Source organism: Abramis brama (genome assembly GCF_963993115.1).
Source record: "Abramis brama genome assembly, chromosome: 23".
Lineage (NCBI taxonomy): Eukaryota > Metazoa > Chordata > Actinopteri > Cypriniformes > Leuciscidae > Abramis > Abramis brama.
In genome coordinates, this window is record NC_139985.1 from 3,614,436 (window position 1) to 3,637,016 (window position 22,581).

At 37.1% G+C, this 22,581-nt stretch overlaps 1 protein-coding gene across 10 annotated transcripts; it reads right to left on the bottom strand.

Annotated features, from left to right (window-relative positions):
* Nucleotide 1: 1 nt before the first annotated feature.
* ccdc50b (coiled-coil domain containing 50b) lies at nucleotides 2-22,539 on the bottom strand. 10 transcript variants are annotated; one of them, XR_014604329.1, is made up of 13 exons: nucleotides 22,248-22,511; nucleotides 21,125-21,219; nucleotides 14,796-14,858; nucleotides 14,576-14,699; nucleotides 13,643-13,733; nucleotides 6,319-6,421; nucleotides 6,159-6,244; nucleotides 5,230-5,289; nucleotides 4,915-5,034; nucleotides 2,987-3,096; nucleotides 2,783-2,877; nucleotides 2,394-2,700; nucleotides 2-1,884 (listed from the first exon to the last, which is right to left on the bottom strand). XR_014604329.1 is itself a non-coding variant. In XM_084101329.1 (12 exons), the coding sequence occupies exons 2-12, from the start codon at nucleotides 21,171-21,173 to the stop codon at nucleotides 2,555-2,557; spliced, it is 1,047 nt and encodes a 348-aa protein (XP_083957455.1). In that variant the 5' UTR covers nucleotides 21,174-21,219; nucleotides 22,248-22,539; the 3' UTR covers nucleotides 2-2,554. The 10 variants fall into 10 exon arrangements, 4 of the variants coding, with proteins under 4 accessions (XP_083957455.1, XP_083957454.1, XP_083957453.1 ...); XR_014604330.1 differs by having other exon boundaries at nucleotides 2,384-2,700; XR_014604331.1 differs by having other exon boundaries at nucleotides 5,230-5,292.
* Nucleotides 22,540-22,581: the final 42 nt, after the last annotated feature.

Sequence of the window (22,581 nt, forward strand, 5' to 3'; positions counted from 1 at the left end):
ATTGTGCTCAGATTACTTTTATTATGAAAACACGTTAACACATAATAAAATATAAAAAAAAGATTAAAAAAAAGGAAATCCTCAAATATGAGACCTTTAAACCGTAGAGGTTAAGTTGCCCTTTCGCCTTGAGAACAGAGGCGTTCACGCGCATGATGTCATCGCATGCACAAAAGGTTACAGTATGTGTGGGGGGGCAGAGACCTCTGCACTGAAATACTGTAGGCTGTCAGGATGTGACGCCGTTTGATATTTTAATTCAACACAATCCGAATTCCCCTGCACAGAATTATTTTAAATCCACTGAAATTTCCAACAGCAAAAACCCTGAATCTTCACATTCTGGTAAAAGACATCTCAGGTTCTTTTCTGACCTCTGACCCTTAGAATCACGTTTCGCAACACCATTAAACACAGAGCTGCTGCTCTGTTTTTAGAAGTGAAAATGAGGAACACAAATTTAAAAAAACAAATGTGGACTAAACGCTTTGAAAATGCTGTGAAATAATACAATTGAAGCACAACACAAAGACAGCAGAAATAAGGCATTATATCCCTTTCACAAACAGAAAATCACAGGTCAATGATGTATTATCCTTCAGTTAACTCTTGTTATTTTTTATCATTTGACCTGTTTTAGTTAACAAAAATGTTATTCCACTGCGTGTACATTAAATGACTCATATAAACAAATACCTGAAGATATAAAAAAAGAGACATTTATTATTCTATCACAATGTAACCATGAAAGTCTTGTTTACGACCGGAGATTATGCTGCATTCCATCCAAAATCAGATAAGCAATCTTTACACTTGATATTTCCAACTTCTGACCATAAAGGCGATCTATTGCCCAACACATGGAGAGTTATCTTAGCAGGTGTTTGATTGACAGCAAAGATATGTCTCCTGGAAAGCAAATTGTGAAGCATCACTAATAAGGCGCTGCAGTGATGATATTTTCTGCCAGTCCTGTTTTTATCTATTGTAAGTCACCTTTTGTCTTTAATGGCTCGAGCCCCAGCCCTAGACGATGAATCGTTAGGCTGATTGGATTAGCACATATGCTTTTGAATGGTTATGCTGATTGGATTGAGACTGGTAACCCGCTGGAGTCGGGGGGGGGGGGGGGGGGGGGGTTCCTTAACCTGTATACTTAATTTGCATGCTTTGTTCAACCTCAATGTAAATCCCTCCCCCTAAATGTCTATAAATTTGCATGGCAACTGTCTTGAGTTTAGATAATGTTGGAAGTACTGCAGCCACGTACAGCGGAGTTCTCAATAAAGAATAACTTCTGTTGAACGCGATCCCAACTGTCTCCTGGTCTCTGCTTCGATGAAAGAAAACTTTACAACATCACAATGTCTTTACTAACGTTTCTGGGCTGGCAAGTTTCAATAATATAGAAGCCTATGGAGGAGTGAGACAGCTCTCAGATTTAATCAACAATATCTCAATTTGTGTTCAGAAGATGAGTGAAAGTCTTACGGAGTTGGAACAACATGAGGGTGAGTGATTACTGACAGAATTTTCATTTTTTGGTGAACTAACCCTTTAACTTGTTTCCAGGTTTTGGCCTACAATAATACACTGTCCCTGCAGCACTCTATGCTAATATTAATTTTGCAGGTGTACAATCAACAACAGAGATTTTAAAAAATGACAGTGTTTGTATCATCATATAATAAAGGAACTTTGACTCAATGTATTTTGATAGATTAAAAGCGAGTGTTTATCATTAACTATGTACATTACATTTCCCTGGCTGCCGTCATGTTTGTGTGTTGCCATTAACAACAGGATGAAATCGCAGGTGGAAAACCAACTTCAAGTGTCGTTCCAAGTTGCACACTTTTAGAAGAAAAGGTTCTATATAGAACCCTACGGTTCTTGACACAATTTGAAAGATCTCTTTATGCCAGAAAGGTTCTATATAGATCAATTATTTCATGATACTTTACATGTTTAATGGGTTATTTAATTTTTTTCTTGTGATTAAAGAATATTTACGAGTCGTTTAATTCATAAAATTTTATTGAAATGAATGAATTAAAACTAAATCCATAAAATGATCCCATGATGGAAACCCCTGAATGGTTCTATATAGAAAAATTAAAGTGTTCTGTCAGACGCTTCATATTTAGAACCTTTCAGGGGTTTCCATCATGGGATCTTTTTATGGATTTAGTTTTAATTAATTTAGTTTTAATTCATTCATTTCAATTAAATTTTATGAATTAAACAGCTCATAAATATCCTTTATCACAAGAATAACCCATTAAACATTAAGGTATTATAAAATAATTTACCTATATAGAACATTTCTGGCATAATGAGATCTTTCAAATTGAGTCAAGAACCGTAGGGTTCTATATAGAACCCCATTGAACCTTTTTTTTAATAAGAGTGCATGAGTGGAACATCAGAGAATCACCAGTTATAAACTCAGTCTAACAACAGATTATAAAATCTGTGTCCATAACATTGACTATACAATACTTGTTTATTCAGTTCAAAAGAAAACTGAGACAGCACTGAATTAGTCATACGTTCACTGTTGTTTACAGTTCTCTTTCTTGTCTTTAGCTTTGTGACGTCCTGCTTTGTCACTCTGCCGTTTAGTTGGTGGTATGAAGGTGGGTTCTGGTAAATAGTCATAAAAGATACTGTGCGGGCTACGAGTGGCCAAGCTCAAACCTGCTGAGGAAACAGGAAATGACTATTGATGTGGCACAAATGCAGTTATTGAACTTTCCTATTATATAACATGCTTTTGTACCTGGCGGGGGGCTGGTGGAAATTTGGCTATCACGCTTCCTAGCATTGAATGTTGGGTCCAGTTCCTCTGCAATGTTGTGTATGTGCTGGTTTCGGCTGAAAAGAGATAAACAAGGTGCGGTGCAAAGATAAAGTAACTGTTGAAAGGCGTTCTTGAGAAACGGCAGATTGTGTGAATGTGTGTGATAAAGAATGTGTGACTTACAGTGCAGTGCATGGTGGGCTTGCTAGATGGTGTTCAATGGTGTAGTCTTCCTCTTCCACTGGCGAATGCAGTCCGTCTGAGTTCAGCCGGTCTCGCAGCATCTGAAGAGCCTGAAAGTAAAGACAACATGGTCTGAAATATGTCCATTTACACCAAAATTAAAATGTAAAACAAATTACAAATTAAAGGTCTATCCACACCATGAATTAAAGGGGTCATGTTATGCTTTTTTTTCTTCTCCCATATTCAACTTTCTTTAGTGTGTAATTTTGCTCCCTGTAATTAAAGTCCCTCCAGCGAGAGTTATTCTCTATATCAGTGTCAGTGTTTCTGAACTCCCTGAAACGCCTCCATTGTAGTCTTGAGTTTTCTTCCGGGAACGAACACGTCACAATATTCCTCATTCACATAATTAATACGCAGAATAAAGGGGCGAGGCCTGGTTGAGTTAGTTAGTAGTGTGTTGAAACTGGCGGTTATGATAAGGCGCGGGACATTACCCAAACACGTTCGAAGCGATTGACCAATCACAACACACTGCTCCAACCGACCAATCAGAGCACAGTGTGCTTTTCAGAAGGAGGGGCTTCATAGAGACAGGAACTAAACAGAGCGTTAAAGCCCTTGCACACTGAGGGCCAGATGTACTAACGCTTTTGCGCCCACTTCAGGTGTATTTGTTTCGCAAAGTGCACATAAAACCATGGTGAGGTATGTACGCAGACTGCCTGTCGCGGGAACTGAAAATGGCAAAATGTGCTTTTCGTGTCATGCATATGCATTCATGGGATGGTCAAGGGGAAAGTGGGAGTGTCACATAAAGAGATGGGAGGGGAAGCGTAAACTGCGCCTAATTACGTATTCCGCGTTATGTACAGAAAAAGCCGGTGAAAGCGCGCCTCTATTTTGCGCTTAAAAGCAGGTGAAGCGGGGAAAAACTTAGGAAGCGGGTTTCCTGGCCTGTGCCCTGTTAAATGCAACTTTTTCTTTGGTACGGCGTTTGAGGTCCTGCCACCTTTTTTCCACTTGTCTGTGGGTCGAGGATATTGCATTGATCTTTTTTGTGATTTTGGTCCATTCTTTTGTGTGGGTGTGGAATTCCAGCCTTGTATGATGTTTAAATTTGCTGTTACCTCATGAACAAGCAGATCAACCTCATTATCGCTAAATTTTCATCCGAAATCAAATTTAGCGATAAAAAAAAAAATTCATCCGAAATTTTCACACGTTAAAAAATAAATACGACCTCACGTTATGTCAATCACGCTTGCACACTGCCTCCTCATAAAAAAAAATCGGATCAGGTTCGATTTTCTGCGTTTTCCACATCCGTAGCAAGCATTTTGAATGGTGTTTTGACAATTCAGAGCCACCGAATCATGAATACGAAAAAACGCATGCGAAAATTTTGGACTGTGCAAGGACCTTTACTGACAGACTGGGAAGAGAGGAGCTGCAACAATGGAGAATATGAGAAAATATATTTTTTTGAACATCCATACATGAAAATATACTAGTAGACTCCAAAAACAACATGTTTTACATGTAATGGGTCCCCTATAAATGGGAAAATCTGCAAAATATATATTGCACACCAAAAGCAAAAGCATCATTTGTGTGCTTTAATGCTACAGATTTCTTTTACCTTAAATACTTATATACAGTAAAATAATAATTTTTGAAGTTGTAAATAAAGATTATAGGTGTACGTTTTATAAGAAAACGTTCCCAATTAATTCAATGTGTTACTTGCAGTTTCTTTGTGAAATTTACTAGCAATTTCTGAGCGAAAAATGTTTCTACACCATGTTATTTTAGTGTATTGGACATCAAGTTTGATTTGCGTGTTTGCATGCTTTACTTTTCACAACTGTTGAATAAAATCAGTTGTGTTGTGTTTTCATGAAGCGAATGAGGTTGGTTCAGACCTTCCTGGTTGTAGTGTTTCCTTCATCTCTTGGTTCGGCTGGTCTGGTCTGGATCTCTAGGTCTCGTGGCCTGTCGGTGACTCTTCTCTGATGGCGCTGCTGCATGTAGTGTGCGATCTCCTGATGAGCAGTTGAGATTCAGCAGTTAGAGAGTTACAGCATCACAGCTGAGCTTTCTTTAGATGTTTGAGAATCAAGAAGTATGTCATTTGATGTATGGAGTTAATCTCCATTCCAGGAAAATATGGAGCTGTATATTACATATTTTTAGCAATCTGTACAGTGTAATCTTAGATATCCTGAAGATTATTTTACCTCATCTTGGGCTACTTGAGCCGCAATGAAGTCCACCTCTGATCCAGAGCTGCGAGGAAACTGCTAAACAAAAGACATACTAATAAATACTATGCGTGTTGTTTTAGTAGCAAACTTATAATTTAGTTTTAGTAATTATTTATATACAATTATAATATTTATTAATATTTTTAATATTTAATTTTTATATTTTCAATTTTCATTTCAATTTTTTGTAATTTTGTGATTGAAATTGAATTATTTTTTATCTTTTTATTTGAGCAATTTTAGTACTTCAACTTAATTAATTTGAGTTTCACTTGAGTATCAAAAAGACATAAAAATGAATACTGTTTTTCATATTATTTATATACTATCATAGTATTTATTAATATTTTGAAGTAGCTTTTATTTTTATATTTTCAGTTTTCATTTTACATTTTAGTTTAAGTAATTTTGTTAAATGATTTTATTATTTTTTATATTTCTATTTAGATTAAATATGTTTTTAGTCTGAATACTTTTATTACTTCAACTTACTTTATTTCTGTTAGTTACCAAAGCAAAGTTTTTTTAAGGTCAAGTTTTTTTAAATCTAATTTTTGTATTTTATTTTAGTTACCAAATAAATAAATGAATTGGTGTGAGTTATTTAGAGTACTGCATTGTCATTAAATTTCATTCAGATACTGTCAAATTCAAAGACTGAGCAAACAAAACTTTGCGTTCCCTCGTAAAGAACACAAACGTTTTTGTGACGCAATTATTGACTTATTATTTTTCCTCACCACCATGTCCCTTATAAGGGCTCCGTATGCACAAAGATATTCACGATCTCCAAAAACAAAGTAATACTAGTCCCGAACCCTATGCAAACCTGAGGTTATACATGAAAAACTAACCAAATAAAAGTGTGTATAAGCAAATAAAGCACGCTGAATGTAACGTACATCTCTGCGAGGCAACATCTCCTCTTCCTCCTGAAGTCTACGGGCCAGCTCAGCGTCCTGAAGCACCTGCTCCCAGATTCCCAACCCTGACGGAAGGAGAACAGCTTTTTAAGACCAAAGTCAACATATCAGCGTATCTACATTAACAATACACATTTACCTTCACATAGAGGAGAAACACAGTCATTTTCATGGTGACCAGCATCAGCCCTCTGCCGTCTCATCTCCATTTCTTCTTCTTCCTGGAGCCGTTTAGCGATTTCCTGTTCAGAAAACAATTCACACACACAATAATTCAATAATTCACACAATTCAATAATAAAAACGACTGATGCATCATGTGTTTAAATAGTCCAGTACAACCATAAGTCAAGTCATATTTATTTAAATAGTGCTTTATACAATACAGATCATTTCAAAGCAGATTCACATTAATAAAACAGGAAGATAACAGTGTTACTATTGTAAAATTCATCAATTATGTATCAAATTCAATTTGAGCTGTAAGGCAGCTCTACAGAAGACAATGGTGTTGTTATTCAGCTCACGTCAATTCAATGTTGATTCAATTCAGTTCAATCAAAGTGTTGATGTTGCAAAGTCATTATAATAGTTTTGTTCTCATCCAATGGTGTCAGTGCAGTTAATATTACTAGTCTTTGAAACCCTAGCTGAGCAAGCCAAAGAGAAAATAACAAAACACATGCCTAGTGTGATATATTTCCGAGTGAAACAGTACATATCAGAAGTAAATATGAGATCTGGATTCATCCATTGGGAATAAGTTCACAAATAAGATCAGGCAATTTAATTTGTTTTCATTTTAATTTTAGTTTCAGTTTTAGTAATATTGCTATATGCCTTTGTCTTGTCTTGTTTTTTTTTTAAACGTTTTTTTATATATTTATTTTAATTTAGCTTTAATTTTTAGAAAAAAAATAAAGTAAACAGTGTTCACTATTATTTAACATTGAATTTTGGCTTAACAGAAGTGGCTTCAAAACGGCAAAACTGAATATATCTCTGATGCGGGGTGGAGGAGGTGATGTTCATAATAAGACCTCAGACCACACATGCACAGATACACGCACACACACACACACACACACGCACACATACGTACGCTCACACACACCTTGGTCTGAGTAAAGATCACACAGCAGAGGTGTCAGAGTAGGCCGTAAAAGTTCCATCACGGAGTCACTCGAACGAAAGCATATAATCTTTCAGCGCGAAAAACTAGAGTGACACCTATCAGTACATACAGGCCAGACCCATGGAAAGTACAGCTCTCACACACACACACCTACACACAGTCTATACGTGTGACGCCCACAGAGACGCTTCTCAGGAGGACACACACCTCGTCTGAGCATTTCTGAGGCCTCGTTTACACGCAGACATCACATAATTCACACAAGAACTGACGCATTTATTATAAAGATTTACACTCAGCAGCAGAAGTTTGGAGAACAAACATCTGACTTTGAGGATATCACTTGTTCCTAACCAGTTTCCGGCAAAATACCACATTAACCACAGTCGTTGTAACTACAGTAATATCATAATAAACTCATATGGGTTTAAACCGTTTTCTGAATTTTTTTGAAGTCAACATGAAATATAAACTGGAGGAAAATTAACAGTATTTTGGCAGTATATTTTTATTTAGCACTATTACACATCTGACATGTAATGTGACATTGTTGTCCTGGTTTTGTGATCCTTTATGAATTAAATAGAGTAGGAAACCATTTTAATTTTATACACCAACAGCTTAAGCAACAGGAATGGGTGGCTAAATTACAGAAAATAAAGACGGGAAATGAGTTCACACATTAAAAATAACATTTAAAATCCATTATTCAATTTAAATGTAAGATACTTTTTGAGACAAAAAGCACACACTATAAGTAAATACTTCAGCTGTCCACTAGAGGACAGTAATGTAAAAAGGAGGTTTGGGCTCTACAGTTCATGCTATTAAAGGGCCAGTTCACCCAAAAATTTGTATCATTTAATCACCCTCATTTGGACATAAACCATAAAGCAGATATGTATGAACAATGAGGACAGAATGACAACAGAACTATTAACTAAAAACTATTAATTCTATATCTTCTGAAGCTGTAGGTTTGTGTGCCAAACAGAGTGAAGTTTAAGGTAAATTATGAAAGAATAAACTTTTTTTGGGCTGCACTTAATTTGTTATCATTTGACTGATCGTCCATCAAGACAGTCCCTATATTTAATCAACGGGATGTCTGGATGTTCCCTGAAGGGGGTTTTACTGCATTTCTTATCAACAGACAGAGAATTCCCCATGGGAAAGTCAATACAATGACTACACAAATAAACACACAACATCAGAGGATGCAGTTGTGTGGGCTCATGGGTATTCCAGCACTTAAGACTGAGGGTTTACAAAACTTAGTCCTTGAGTCCTACAGACTGAAGAGTTAAAGTATGTGTAGTTAAGTTATAACAATCGACATGCCCTCAGCGCCACGGTGAGGCATTTCTCATTGTGCGGCACCATGGTGAAAGAGTTTCCATTCTGATGCCCAGCCCCACTGGCCCACCAACGATTCAGGCCTGAAGAACTCAAGTGGGAATGTGTGTGTCTAACATGCTTTTGTACAACACACACACACACACACACACACACACACACACACACACACACACACACACACACACACACACACACACACACACACACACACACACACACACACACACACTCTTGTACATCTATCTTTATGAGGACATTCTTTGACACAATGCAATCTCTAGCTGCTTACCCTAACCTTACCCATCACAACTAAGTGCCTAACCCGAACCCTTACCCTAAACCGACCCTTAACCTAATTATAACCTTATCCCTAAAACCAAGTCTTGACCCTCAAACAGGCCTTTAAAGGGGTCTCAGAAAGTCAGGACCGGTCAAAATGTCCTCACTTTACTCTCTTTGTCCTCACTCCAATGGTCTAAAACTCAAACTGGTCCTCACAAAGATAGTTGCACACGCACACGCACACGCACGCACACACACACACACACACACACACACACGCACACCACACTAGCGCAGCAGATCTATTTCGCCAGGACCAAACATATCAACATTGTTATATTCAATATCCATTACCATGCCAAACACTTAGAGAGTTGTCATGACAGACATTAAGTTACGCTTTTAACCTTGACTTTTGTCTGATTATTTCTCTATTCTTAACTATGCCAATGTAAAGCACTTTGAATTAATTGCATATAAAATTTGCTAAATATAGTGATCTAAATAGACTTGCCCTGCCAATAGTGTTTCTCTTTTGTGCTCTTGAGTGCTGTGAGCTTTATGACTTTGCATTGTTTTGAAATAGCTGGCATAGTGTTGACAAGGGTCACTCAGATAAAGATGTCATTCTAGGAAAATATCGTCAGAAGAACAACAAGACACCGCCAAACTGCCAAGATACAGATGGATACATTTAGCCATTACTGGAAAACTGATTTTACACCCAGAATAAGAAAAGGCTACAGCTCTGTACATTCACACTGCTCGACTTTGTTCACAGGCTGAACGACTACAGCCCACATCGGGGAAAAACACCCAGAGTTAACAAACAGAGCAGGTGCTGATTGACGTTCCTCTTCTGTTGAATCACACAGGCTGCAAACCACAGCAAAACACAAAAACATCACAAGATCATTTTCTGTGAGCCTGTCCCGGTTCTTGCCATCCTGTCCCAGGAAATGTCCCTGTTTTACACCACGGTCAAAATACCTCGCAAATAAATGGCAAAAATATGATAAATTCTAATTCTATGCACTAATTCTAATTCTATGCAATAAAATGTGCATAAATTCTAAAAGTAAACATTATACGCACGCCTCTTTTGAGGCAGAGCATTTTTTATCCGATAAGAAGACGTGCATGAACTATGTCGGAAGAACATTCACCGAAAAAATCCCTCAATGTCCATCTAAAAACTCAGGTGACTTTCTGTCATTAGATGATGTGATTGGATAACTGTATTAACCAGCAGACCAATCGCATTGCACAGCATTTCAAATGTTGTTTTGGTCATTTTGAAATTCAGAGCCGAAGTCTGTCATGAATATGGTCGGGAATAATGACCTCCCAGAACTCTCGCAAGATTGCTTTTCATCTGTTTCAAAAGATGTATGAAAAAAGAGCCACAGTTTCTTCCCCATTTGCAACAAGTACTATTTTTATTACAGATATTTTGCACCAATTATCTAGGAGGTGATGATTTTGTTCTCTTCAACACAAGGGATGGAAACAGTGCTTTATTCGCAAATGTTTTATGCCATATTCCAATTTTGAGCATAAGTTAAATTTGCAACTTTGGATGGAAACAAAGCTAATGTCGCTTTAAATAAGTCCAATTACTTTAGTCAGTCAGCTGTTGGCCAAAGTGCTGTACAAAGTGTAAACTAGACCCACTTACGACCATAAGCAACAGTAAAAAGTGTTTTTTAAGCAAAGATTTAAAATCAATGTATGTTGGTGCAGTCTTTATGTAAGATGGCAGATTGTTCCAAAGCTGTGGAGCGGCCACTGAAAAGGCACAATCTCCTTTCAATTTTAAAGGGGTGGTATATTGCCCTTTTCACAAGATGTAAAATAAGTCTTTGATGTCCCCAGAGTGTGTATGTGAAGTTTTAGCTCAAAATACCCCACAGATATTCTTATCTAGCATGTTAAAGTTGTCCCTTTTTGTGTCTGTTCCTTTAAATGCAAATGAGCTGCTGCTCCCGGCACAGGGGGCGGAGCTTCAAGAGCTTGTGTCCTTACCTCACACAGACATGCACTGAAAATTTCAAAAACGTTTAGCCTTTTATGTTCAAACCAGAGTCAGAAAGATGGAGAGACTCAGGAAGAAGTGAAAACATGTAGACAACATTTCTGAATGGTTAGTTGATGAATTTATGTAGCTTATAGTTATCTTCTAGTCATTGATTAGCATATTCTGTCTTGCTAATCTATAAATCGTGTTCAGGGGGCGGGGTTTATGTAAATTCTATGGTTAGTGATGTCACTAACCCGGGAGGAATGTCGTGTAGTCTCTACCAGCCGTTTGTTGTAGTCCTTAAAAAGCAATTTAAAAAAAAGAAAATATCTCCCTTTGCTTTGAACTTTGAGCATTGTAACTTTGCAGATGTTGTTTATGCTCAAACAGCAACATTACACACTAACTAAAGTTAGAAAAGTGAAATCATAATAAACCACCCCTTTAAACGTGTCCTTGGAACAGTCAGCTGTAGACTACTGGTTGACCTAAGTTTTCTAAAAGCATTATGGTGGGATGAAAGGACATCAGAGATGTATGGAGGAGCCAGTCCATGCAATCCCTTATAAGCAAAGAATAGTGTTTTGAACTCAATACCATGTTTAACTGGAAGAGAGAACAATACTGGCGAAATATGTTCGCTATAATAGACCATTACTTCCTCAAGACATTTCTCCAGACAGACGGCCTCAGAAAGCCTCTTGTAAATAGTCTTTCCACAAAATACAGAAGCTCAGTGTTCATCCAGCGGGACATGGCCTTCAGATGAGCGGTCCACCTCCTCAGTGACAAACCACTCGTCACCCCAGAAACACCACAGACATCGCCATGGGAACACTCTCAAAAACCACTCCTGACAACAATGATGACAAAGCTGCTCCTTTAGGAGACAGAAATGTCGCCCAACAGCTCAATAAAGGACATAAAAGAATACTTGAAGCCAATGGATATCAGAGTGCAAGATCCGACTCGGGCCTCAGTCTTCTCAGTCTCTTCAATCTTTTATGTTCTTTCTGTCCTTTATTGCTCTCTGCAAAAGCATCCCTACACAACCGCCACCTCACACAGGTGTTTTAATCAGCTTAACATGAGTGGACAGATAATTAACAACAGAGCAATGAACAAAACACTTGTTATTTGTGTAGAAATGAATAGGAAAAATCATAGTGTTCAATATGGTGAATGTATTAGGGGTGTAACGATACCCTCATGTCACACGATTCGATACATGTCATGATACCGAACTCATGATACGATATTATTGCGATACTCCAAGATTATGTTGAAAGGTTAACAAAAAATTTACTGTTGATTAAAATGCTAACTTTAGTTTTACATTGGGGGTGGAAATGAATAGGCTTGGACTTGGTGCTGGAAACCCAATGCACAGGACAATGGTGACACCAGAATAAAAATATTCATGATTCTGAAGCTGAAAATACAGAATTATTGTAGACGAATATGCTTGCACTCTGTCACTCACTAGATATATTTAAAATAACATAGGCCACTTTTTAATGGTAACAAAAGACATTCGACATTATCAGGACACACAAATATTCCCATATCCCCATTGCATTGTTATACATTGTATTCAACATTATATATAGAAGATTAATGTAGTACTGACACTAAAACTCACACAGTAATTTTCATATTGAGTGAACTATACACAATACAGATTGTCACTATCCATGATTCATATTGTTGCCTTTTTGTATTGCATATATTGTGACACAATATATTGTTACACCCTAGAATGAGCATGGACCAGATTTTAAGCATTATTTGAGCTAAAGAAGCAACATTTATGATACCAAACATCTGATAATCATAATCAAAATAAGCGCGCAGCCATCTTTAAAATGTTGTCTTTGAACTTCCGTATTTGCTGTAGCTCTGTATATTTCTATGACATCGCTGTCGAAGAGATAATTAGCTGGTAAAGTGGATTTACTTTTGTAGAGTTATAGGGTTAGTTCACCCAAAAATATATATTTATTTCAATATATCAAAAGAAGATATTTTGAAGAATGTTAGTAACCAGACAGTTGACGGTAGCCATAAAAAAAACAACTTGTTTTACAGTTTGGCTTTTTAGGTTTAAAGGAACACGCCAAGTTTTTGGTACTTTAGCTTATTCACCGTATCCCCCAGAGTCAGATAAGTCCACACAGACCCTTCTCATCTCCGAGCTTAGCACAAAGACTGGAGGTAAACGGCTCCAGCTAGCATACTGCTGCCAATAAGTGACAAAATAACGCCAACATTTTCCTATTTACATGTTCTGATTTGTATAGTCACAGTGTGTACAAATAACAAGGTCACATGAGACACAGCCATCTTCTAACCGTATACATACTGGGAACTATATTCTCAGAAGGCGAAACACTGCTACTTGGGCGGAGTGATTTGTGATTTAGGTTGATGTAAAATGTTGGCGTTATTTTGTCACTTATTGGTAGCAGTATGCTAGCTGGAGCCATTTACCTCCAGTCTTTGTGCTAAGCTAGGCTAGCGATGGGTGTGTCAGACAGAGTTACGGCACGCACGGAGATGAGAAGGGTATGTATGGACTTATCTAACTCTGGGGGATACGGTGAATAAGCTAAAGTCCCAAAAAGTCGGCGTGTTCCTTTAACTTTGTCATGTTTTGATGAAACACACCTCATCCTCTTCCTCTCGTCTCCTGGCCTCCTCAGCACACCTCTGGAGCTCTTCCTGAATCAGCTGTGCATATCTGCAGTCCTCTTCCTCCCTGAAAATCAGACAGAACGCTTGAATGATTCAATATATGATATGATATTTATTATATATGCTTTTTGCTGTCCTCTTTTGTGCACTAATGTAAACTAATCAGTAAGTAATTAATACTTTTATTCAGCAAATTATGCATTAAATTAATCAAACGTGACAGTAATAGCATTTATAACGATACAAAAGGCTTCTATTACAAATTAATGCTGTTCTTTTGAACTTTCTATTCATCAAAGAATCCTGAAAAAAAAGCATCATGATTTCCACAAAAATTTGAAGCAGCACGACTGTTTTCAACATTGATAATAATAAGAAATGTTCCAGCATATTAGAATGATTCCTGATGGATCATGTGACACTGAAGACTGGAGTAATGATGCTGAAAATTCAGCTTTGCACCAAGGGAATAAATTATATTAAAAAAAGTATTCAAATAGAAAACTGTTATTTTAAATTGTAATAATATCTCACAATTTTTACTGTATTTTTGATCAAATAAATGTCATTGGTGAGCATAAGAGACTTCTTTCAAAAACAGTCTTATCGACCCCAAACTATTGAACCGTTTTGTACATAAAAACCCTAAACAAGTCCATGCACCATACAAGTGGAAAAAGCAAACTCATGTCAAGTCACACTGATTTTACTCTCAAGCCAAACATTAATTCCTGTGTTTTTTAACTTACACCTCCAAATATACAAACTAATCAAAGTTATGCAACACAATGAGTCAAGCATCTGCTTTCCACATAGTAATTTGTAAATCCAAAAATGTCTGTGGTTTAGTGATGTTGCTGATAATACAGTAATTCAGGAAGCGTGTGGAGGCCTGACGACTCTTACAGCTGCCGCAGGTTTCGACTGAGATCCACTCGCTGTTCCTCCTCCTCCTGAAGCCTCCGGGCCAAACGAACATCATTCTGCACCGCCTGATTCTTCTGGATGTTGGTGCTGTAAAACTGCTCAACTGAGATGAAAAAGTTGAATCAGTCCGAGGCTTATTTTTACCCAGTGAAATAAGGAAGCACGAGCAAGATTACAGGAAGTAGATGCTTATACTCACTTTCCTGCTCTTGAAGACTGTGAGCCAGAGCGCCGTCCTCTAACACAGAGAAACATTGGCACACTGCGGGGGGAAACACACAATTATAGGCAAGAGTGTTAAACTAAATGAACAGGTCATTAAAGGCTTAATTATAGGGATTTTACCACAGTAAAATTACTGTAATCTTTATAACATGGGACAACAGCAATATAACTGATACTAATGTTCAATGCATTTATTTGATTAATAATCACAATTCTCTCATCAGATAAAATGAAATGTAGTCTAATTGGTGCAACTTCAAATTCAAATAGTTTTGTCACACATTTGTCTATTTCATGCAATTTACAGATTTTTTTTTGAGCTAGAAATATCCAGTTTATAAACATTTCATTCTAATATAGTCCATAATTTCACATGAGGAGTGAAGACACTAAAGAGATGTGGCATTTTAACATGCAAACGTATTCATAAAACTATACAAAGCAATTTATTTTAAGTCACTGTCATTCTTTTCAGCACAAAAAATAAAATAACTTGAAATAACTTTATTTGAGAAAAGTCTGCATTATTTGCATGGCAAAAATAAAATGACCATCTGCTGAAAGCAGGGATTTTGTGTATATTCATCACGGGCAGGGTTGTTATAGTTGACCTAAAAAAGAAAACTAATACAAATTGTTTTTGATAAATGAAATAATGCTGAAATATCATCAAATATAAATATTAGATGAAGAACTTAAGTTAAACATAAAAAAAAACTTAAACGGAAATTAGAAATGTTGACAACTAACTGATTTAAATAATTTAATTAATTAAATTTAAGCACAAAAATTACTGTACTAAACCTGAAAAAAATATAAAAGCCTATAAAAAAAGCTAATTCAAAAATGTATAAACGCTATAATAGTATATAAATAATAGTAAAATGACTCTGATAATGGCAGTAGCAATGAATCAAATGATGAAGAAGAGCATTATAACCAGGAATAAAGCTATCGCTAATGCCAACCCCAACATTTAAAACACTTTCGACCTTTTAATAAAGCTGATTCGGGAGTCAGGATTGCAGTGATGCTTTAAAGCTATAAATCTTGGTAATAATCGGCTGCATCTTCCACATCTTAGCACTCACAACTGGCCTGCAAGTTATTGTGCAAATTAAGTTGAATCATTTAATTACTCCAAATTAATTTTTGAGTGGCATATTTGTGCAATTATTGACCTGCTTGACAGTTTGCCAATAAACAACGTTATCAGTGCATGCAATTCATTCTCTAAGACCGGTTTATGTTTTGGCCCGTCTCCGCTCTGCTAATAACGCCACACTGGGGCCAAAACAGGAAAACTAAAGCCAAGCCAACTGGGTCAACAACTCTAACACAATGGCTCAGAGGAAAAGCACATTATGCCCAATAAGTTTACAAAGGTGTGTCAATGTGAACGACCATAACCGCTCACTCAAATGCCATTTCTGACAGGAGTCCACTGATCGACTATTAAACAATAGCAACCTGAAGAAAGACATCCAAGCAAACACACACAAGGCTCTGCTGAAGGTCAAATAAAACCCTGCAAACATGCATAAAATGACAAGCCTCCTTCTCTCTCTGTCTCATGCTCTCTTTAAGTAAGTGTGGAAAAATCAGTGAGCTAATAAAAGCTCACGAACTCTCGCACAAGCATGCTAAACATCAGAGCCATAAAAGCTGACACTCCATTATAAAAGACAGGTCGTCTAATTACAGATTACATTTTTAAACACATATTAAATGCTCACAAAGACGTCTATGACAAAGTAACACAGGTATGTATTGCAACTAACAGACATACTGTGCAACATTATATAAACAACTACTTAAAAAGTACTAGTCTCAAGGTATTTTTTAATATTTTGCATAAGATTTACCATTTGTAAAGATGCGCCTGCGTCCATTCGTCAAACTCTGTCTACTGTCATGAAGCACATACACACACGAGTGTGAGCTCATCCTATATATCAGTCCGTCATGCGCTTCTGTTAGTAAACAGCACTGATGCTCAACCAGATGAATTTAACAAAAAAAGAGAAAAAGTTAGGAAAAACCCCTCCTGGTTCATAGGCACCTCCACCCTGATCCAGGACGGAAAAGCTGACATGGCCACTCTCAGGACAGAAGCTTGTTTCATAAAGGTTGGCATACTCACAGTTAAACTAAATGCAATGAAAGGGGTTTTGTGCATAACAAGAGCCAATGTTGTGCAACTTAAAATTAGAACCGGGTTTTAAACCAGAAATAGTGACGTGCAATTCCTCAAACCAATGGAAACAGCTTTGATGCCTTTATAATAATATTATCATTAAATGTTATTTTAATCACAGCTGAGGATGAGGGGGAAAAGTAGCAGTAGTTTAAATTAAACTCAATGACTTAATCCTAAATGACCTCAATCTTAAAAAAAGTTAATTATCATTAAAGTGGTCTAAGGCTTATTGTTCACAAGTTTGGGGTCTGTTATTTCTTTTAACAATTTTGAATAGTCTATAATGCTCACTAAGGCTGCATTTATTTGATTTATTTAAAAAAACAGTAAAACTGTTTTCTATTTTGACATATTATAAAATGTAATTTATTCCTGTGATCAAAGCTGAATTTACAGCATCATTACTCCAGTCTTCAGTGTCACATAATCCTTCACAAATTATTCTAATACGCTGATTTGCTGATTGTTGTCAATGTTAAAAAAAGGTTGTGCTGCTTAATATATTTTTGTGGAGACCATGTTATATTTTTCAAGATTCTTTAATGAATAGGCATCACACAAACAGCATTTATTTGAAAAGAAATCTTCTGTAACATTAAATGTCTCTGCTGTCACTTTCGATACATTTAATGCATCTTTACTGAATGAAAGTATAAGTTTCTTTTAATAAAAAAAAATCTTCCTGACCTCAAATGGTAATGTGGTTTTATGGTACGATTTTAAAGCTCATCTTATATTCTTTTATTGTACATAAAAACAACAATATGAACATTATTCAAAACATCTGCTATTGTTCTTCACAGACGAAAGAAAGTCAAGTGGGTTTAGAATGACATTAGGATGAGTGAATTATTAAAAAGGTAAATTAATAATTTAGGAATCACTTATGGGCATCCAAAATCACATGTCTGAGTAGGTACTACTTTTGAATTAAAATTTGCTTTGCAATCGTTAAAAAAAAGGCTGTTCTATATGAATATGGGTAGTATGAATAATATTCGGATACTACTCTGTTGCCGTACTACAATAAAGTAGGGAAGTATCTGTTTTCAGATGCAATGTTGCACTTTTGCTTTAAAAGCAAATATTTCTGACAGCCAAATAAATTAGCGCCACCTGTAGGTGAAAAGTGAACACTGCTAATTTTGTTAGAATAAATGTTTACGAGGTGTAAGGATAAATAATGTCAGCCCTTAAATAGACAGAGGACAATGAAGGGTGGTCAAGCGTGCATTTGTTGGGATAAGACAGTGGTCTGTCCCATTGGTGTGACCCCCACAGCTGAGCCGAGGCCCCCGGGACAAACAGATGGTGCTATTCAAGTCCCAGAAACAAAGAGAACAGAGTAAAGACAGTAATCGGGACCCCTGCATGAAACTAGCAAGCGTCTTTTCCTGTATGCTGCTCTCCTCTTCCAATCACTCACTTTCTCCTGCAGTTCTTTGTCTATATTTGGCACGCGGAGCAGAAGCAGAAGCTATAAATATCCGGCAGCGAAGTTAAGGGAGGTTCACACATGAACTCAAAGAAACAGGTCAGAAGCTCTGCTTCAAAACCCAGTTCGTTTCAGGAGCGCATTTAAGGCCTTAAAATGCATTGTGGGTAGGCATCTCACAGGGTAGGTGTTTATATAGTGTCCCGTTTCATGCACAGACAGTTTGTCTGCTTTCTAGGTGCAACTACAGCCGTGCGTAGGTTTATATGAGCAACCAAACAGCACTTTCCTGTTCCTCCTGTGTTCTTCTTGTTTGCAGATGTTTGATGTAAACTGATGTAAACTGATGTAAACTGACCTGTAAACTGATGTAAACTGACCTGTCTTTGTGTGCAGTAAATCTAAATTATCCTGCACTTGAACTCTTCACACCTCTTTCCTGCCTCCAGCTTTAGGCCAAATCGGGAGAAGATTGGAATCTCGACCCAAATCCTGTTTAAGAAACAGGAACGCTGGGAAGCTCTTGAGCTCATCCAGGGCAGATAAGAGGACGAGCGTGTGGACAGACGCTCTCTAGCACTTATCAGCAGCACACAACTCTCTCTCTCTCTCTCTCTCTCTGTCCTGGTCTCTCTCTCTCTCTCTCTCTCTCTCTCTCTCTCTCTCTGTCCTGGTCTCACATCACATTCCTGAACACTGATCTCATCTCCTACAACACACAACAGCAGCCCTGCCAAACAACATCTGAGACAACAGCAAACCTGCAGGATATAAGCCAGGTGCTGATTAAGCATTCAGACAGCTTTGACCTTCATTTTTGAATACCATTCAAATACTTTTCCTTTCACTAAATTGAAAGGTTATGGATAATTACATGCAAGTTTGCTGCATAAATAGTTTTTACAAGTGCATTTTCTTCCTGCATGCAGTGGCTGAGATGAAGAATAGTCAGCATCAGTTAGACCTTGTCCAAACTAATATGTTTTAATTTGAAAACGCATCTTTTTCTCTCTGTTTTGGCCTTCTGTCCACACGGAGACAGTGTTTTTGTCCAGCCTTTTGTTCACCTTTTTGAAAATGCGATTTTATGAAAAACGGTGACGTCATGCGCATGTGTATGTTCAGTCTAGGTGTGTAATGTTGTCAATAATGATAATTGTTGTTAATGTTTCTTTTTTCTTTTCTTTTTTTCTTCAAGCATTTAATAAAAATAAATAAATAAATAAATAAATAAGTCTATATGTGTGTAGTGTTTCTTTACAAAGTGACATCGCCATCTACTGGCTTGGCAGCAGAATACAGCGTTTTTAGTAGTTTTCGCGGATTCTTGTTATACCAACGTTGTCGTCTGTATGCGAAAAAAGCAAAGGAAAAACTTTTCAGTTTTTAGTACATCATTGTTGTGTAAATGTAATTCCTCTGGTAGCAATCTGAGGTTTTCTAGAATAGATCAAGCGTGCCATGATAGCTCATAGCCTACATTATCACTTCTTGTGGTTTTTAAATTGATCGTTAACTCTTTCCCCGCCAGCTATTTAAAAAATGTCACAAAACTTTCATGGGCCCCGGAATATTTTGTTGTATGAATATCTGAACAATATCAAAAGAAAGAACAGAAATTCTGCTTAATAAAAATCTAGTTTAATTCATTCTTTATTTTAAACACATGAATATGGGCGTTTTGAACAAAAAGCTGATAAAATCGCATTTTTGTCAAAGACTTCATCCGGATCAGATTCAGAACGATGATTAAAACATAGACCGAGTAGATCGAGTCCATCAACACCCACAAAGCTTCACAGTCCGATTCCTGAGTCGACATTTAATTCGGTAACGCTAGGCAGTTTTGATTCATATGCTGCTGTTTAATGTTTGATGACCGCATTAGTAATATGCATAAGCAATGCTTCTAATCGCTTGCTTCTGCTTCTTTTACGATTGTTTTTGGACCCGGAGATTCTGTCCTTTTCCAGAAGATATGTAATAGCGCCCCCTAGTGAAAACATGGACTGCTGGAAAATGTCGTCAATGGCGGGGAAAGAGTTAAAGGGATGGTTCGGAGTAATTTCAACCTAGGGTCCTTTGCACCATGACCTCGAGTCAAACACCCCCCCAGAAGCCTTTTTTCCCTTGGTCGAACATTATTAAAGTTAGAGCTTATTTAGAGATATCAGCCGAATGGCTTAGTGCAGGCGCTAATGGATCCAAGGATGTATTTCATAAATTACCGCACTAATAATGCCCAGAATGGTACCAAACTTCTACAGTAGGACAAATAGGTTCTGTACTCATAAAACGAGGCATTGGAAAGTTTGTAAGTACATCAGGAGTTTATTTAAATAACATTTGCCTGACGGCTGATGCTGCCGCTAACCCGGACGTCGACGTCACTTCCGAGATTTGGGAAAAGCACGTAAAAGTCCTGGCAGAAAGCGATGCATAAGGATGCATCGCTGTTGTTGCTTGGCTCGAGGTCATGGTGCAAAGGACCCTAGGTTGAAATTACTCCGAACCATCCCTTTAAAACCAACATTGCAACATGGAACCAATTTTAAAACACTTTTTATATGGTGGTTCCCTTTTCAAATACAATTACACAGACACTTTTAACATGCATACCTGAGAAGATAGCAAAAGAAGTAAAGATGCAAAACAGAAAAACCCATACCGTCATAAACACCAGGCAGGTGAGATTTGTCGATGTCGGTTTCCGCCATAACTGATCCACACTGAGCTCACAGTCTCATGATGTTGTGGAGAAACCTGTAGCATCAAACAGACACGAAAACTGACTTTCAAATTATCTTTAAAATCATTTTGCAGGTTACTACAACAATTTCTTATAACTGTAAACACTGTAAGCGATCAGTGCGACTTCTATAACAAGCCAGCAGCCGTAACCTAATCTCCATAAATCCTGGAACAATAACACACATTGTGTCAAGGATAAAGATGTAGGCAAAGTTCTTTTTTCCTCTGGAGTTTGTTGACCGTTTGAGAGCCATTAATCTTATTTTGATAAGCTTATGGAATTATTTTTGAGTATCTATAACAAGAAAGCACAAATATAATCCATTCAGATCACCATAACTATCATCACATATAATGTTATAAAAAATATTAAGGTTTAGCCGTCAGGTTAGAATGACCTTGCAAGGAATATCTTAATGCAAACTGCTGCCAACACTTAAATCAATGCAATACACTACAATATAAAAGCAACATGCAATATCACTGTAATGTCTTACACAGTGTGAAAGACATAGTAGTACAGTAAACAGTAATGAAATCAATGGCTATCATCAACTTTCTGTTTATCAACATTCTTCAAATTATCTTCTTTTGTGTTCTCCAGAAGAGAGAAACTCATGCAGGTTTGGAACGATATGAGGGTGAGTAAATGATGACACAGTTTTCATTTTTGGGTGAAATATCCCTTTAAAGTGCATGAATTCAGGAAAGCTGATTTTTCAAACACATTAATAAGTAAGTTTTACATCTCAAAATTGATTTGAACATTTACTGGTCCCAGTTTAATAATGTCCTACACTAGGTCAAACTTTCAGTGTTAGTGTTAATGTTTCCATATTCACTAAATTAATTTTGAACCACAATGAAAGTATGAACCACAAACAGTAAACTTACTATATAAACAGTTATGTTAATGTTCTACTTTTGTTGAGTTGCACTTAAATGGACTTTATAATATATATGCACTGTGAACAACATAAACACTATAATGTAAATGTGCTTCAGAAAATAACGAAAACGTGATTAAAAAACAGACTTACCCTCTTCTGTCACTCCAGACACGCGCAGACCCGTGAAAGTCGCGTCTCTCTCTCTCTCTCTCTCTCACACACACACACACACACACACACACACACACACGCACACACGCTTGATTTAGACGTGACACACAATATTACACACACACTCATGTGCAGTATGCCTGCAGTGTGTCACAGGAGCACCTTCTCTCCAGAACGAGCCCCGTGTCCTCTGTTCTTCATGTTTAGTCTGTTTTTCCTGACACACAATGACAGTTTGAGTTCGGCTGCTACTTTTGTTCTCAGTCAAAACAAAGAGAAACATGTGGAGTTTCCCACGAGCCTCGCGCGTCCC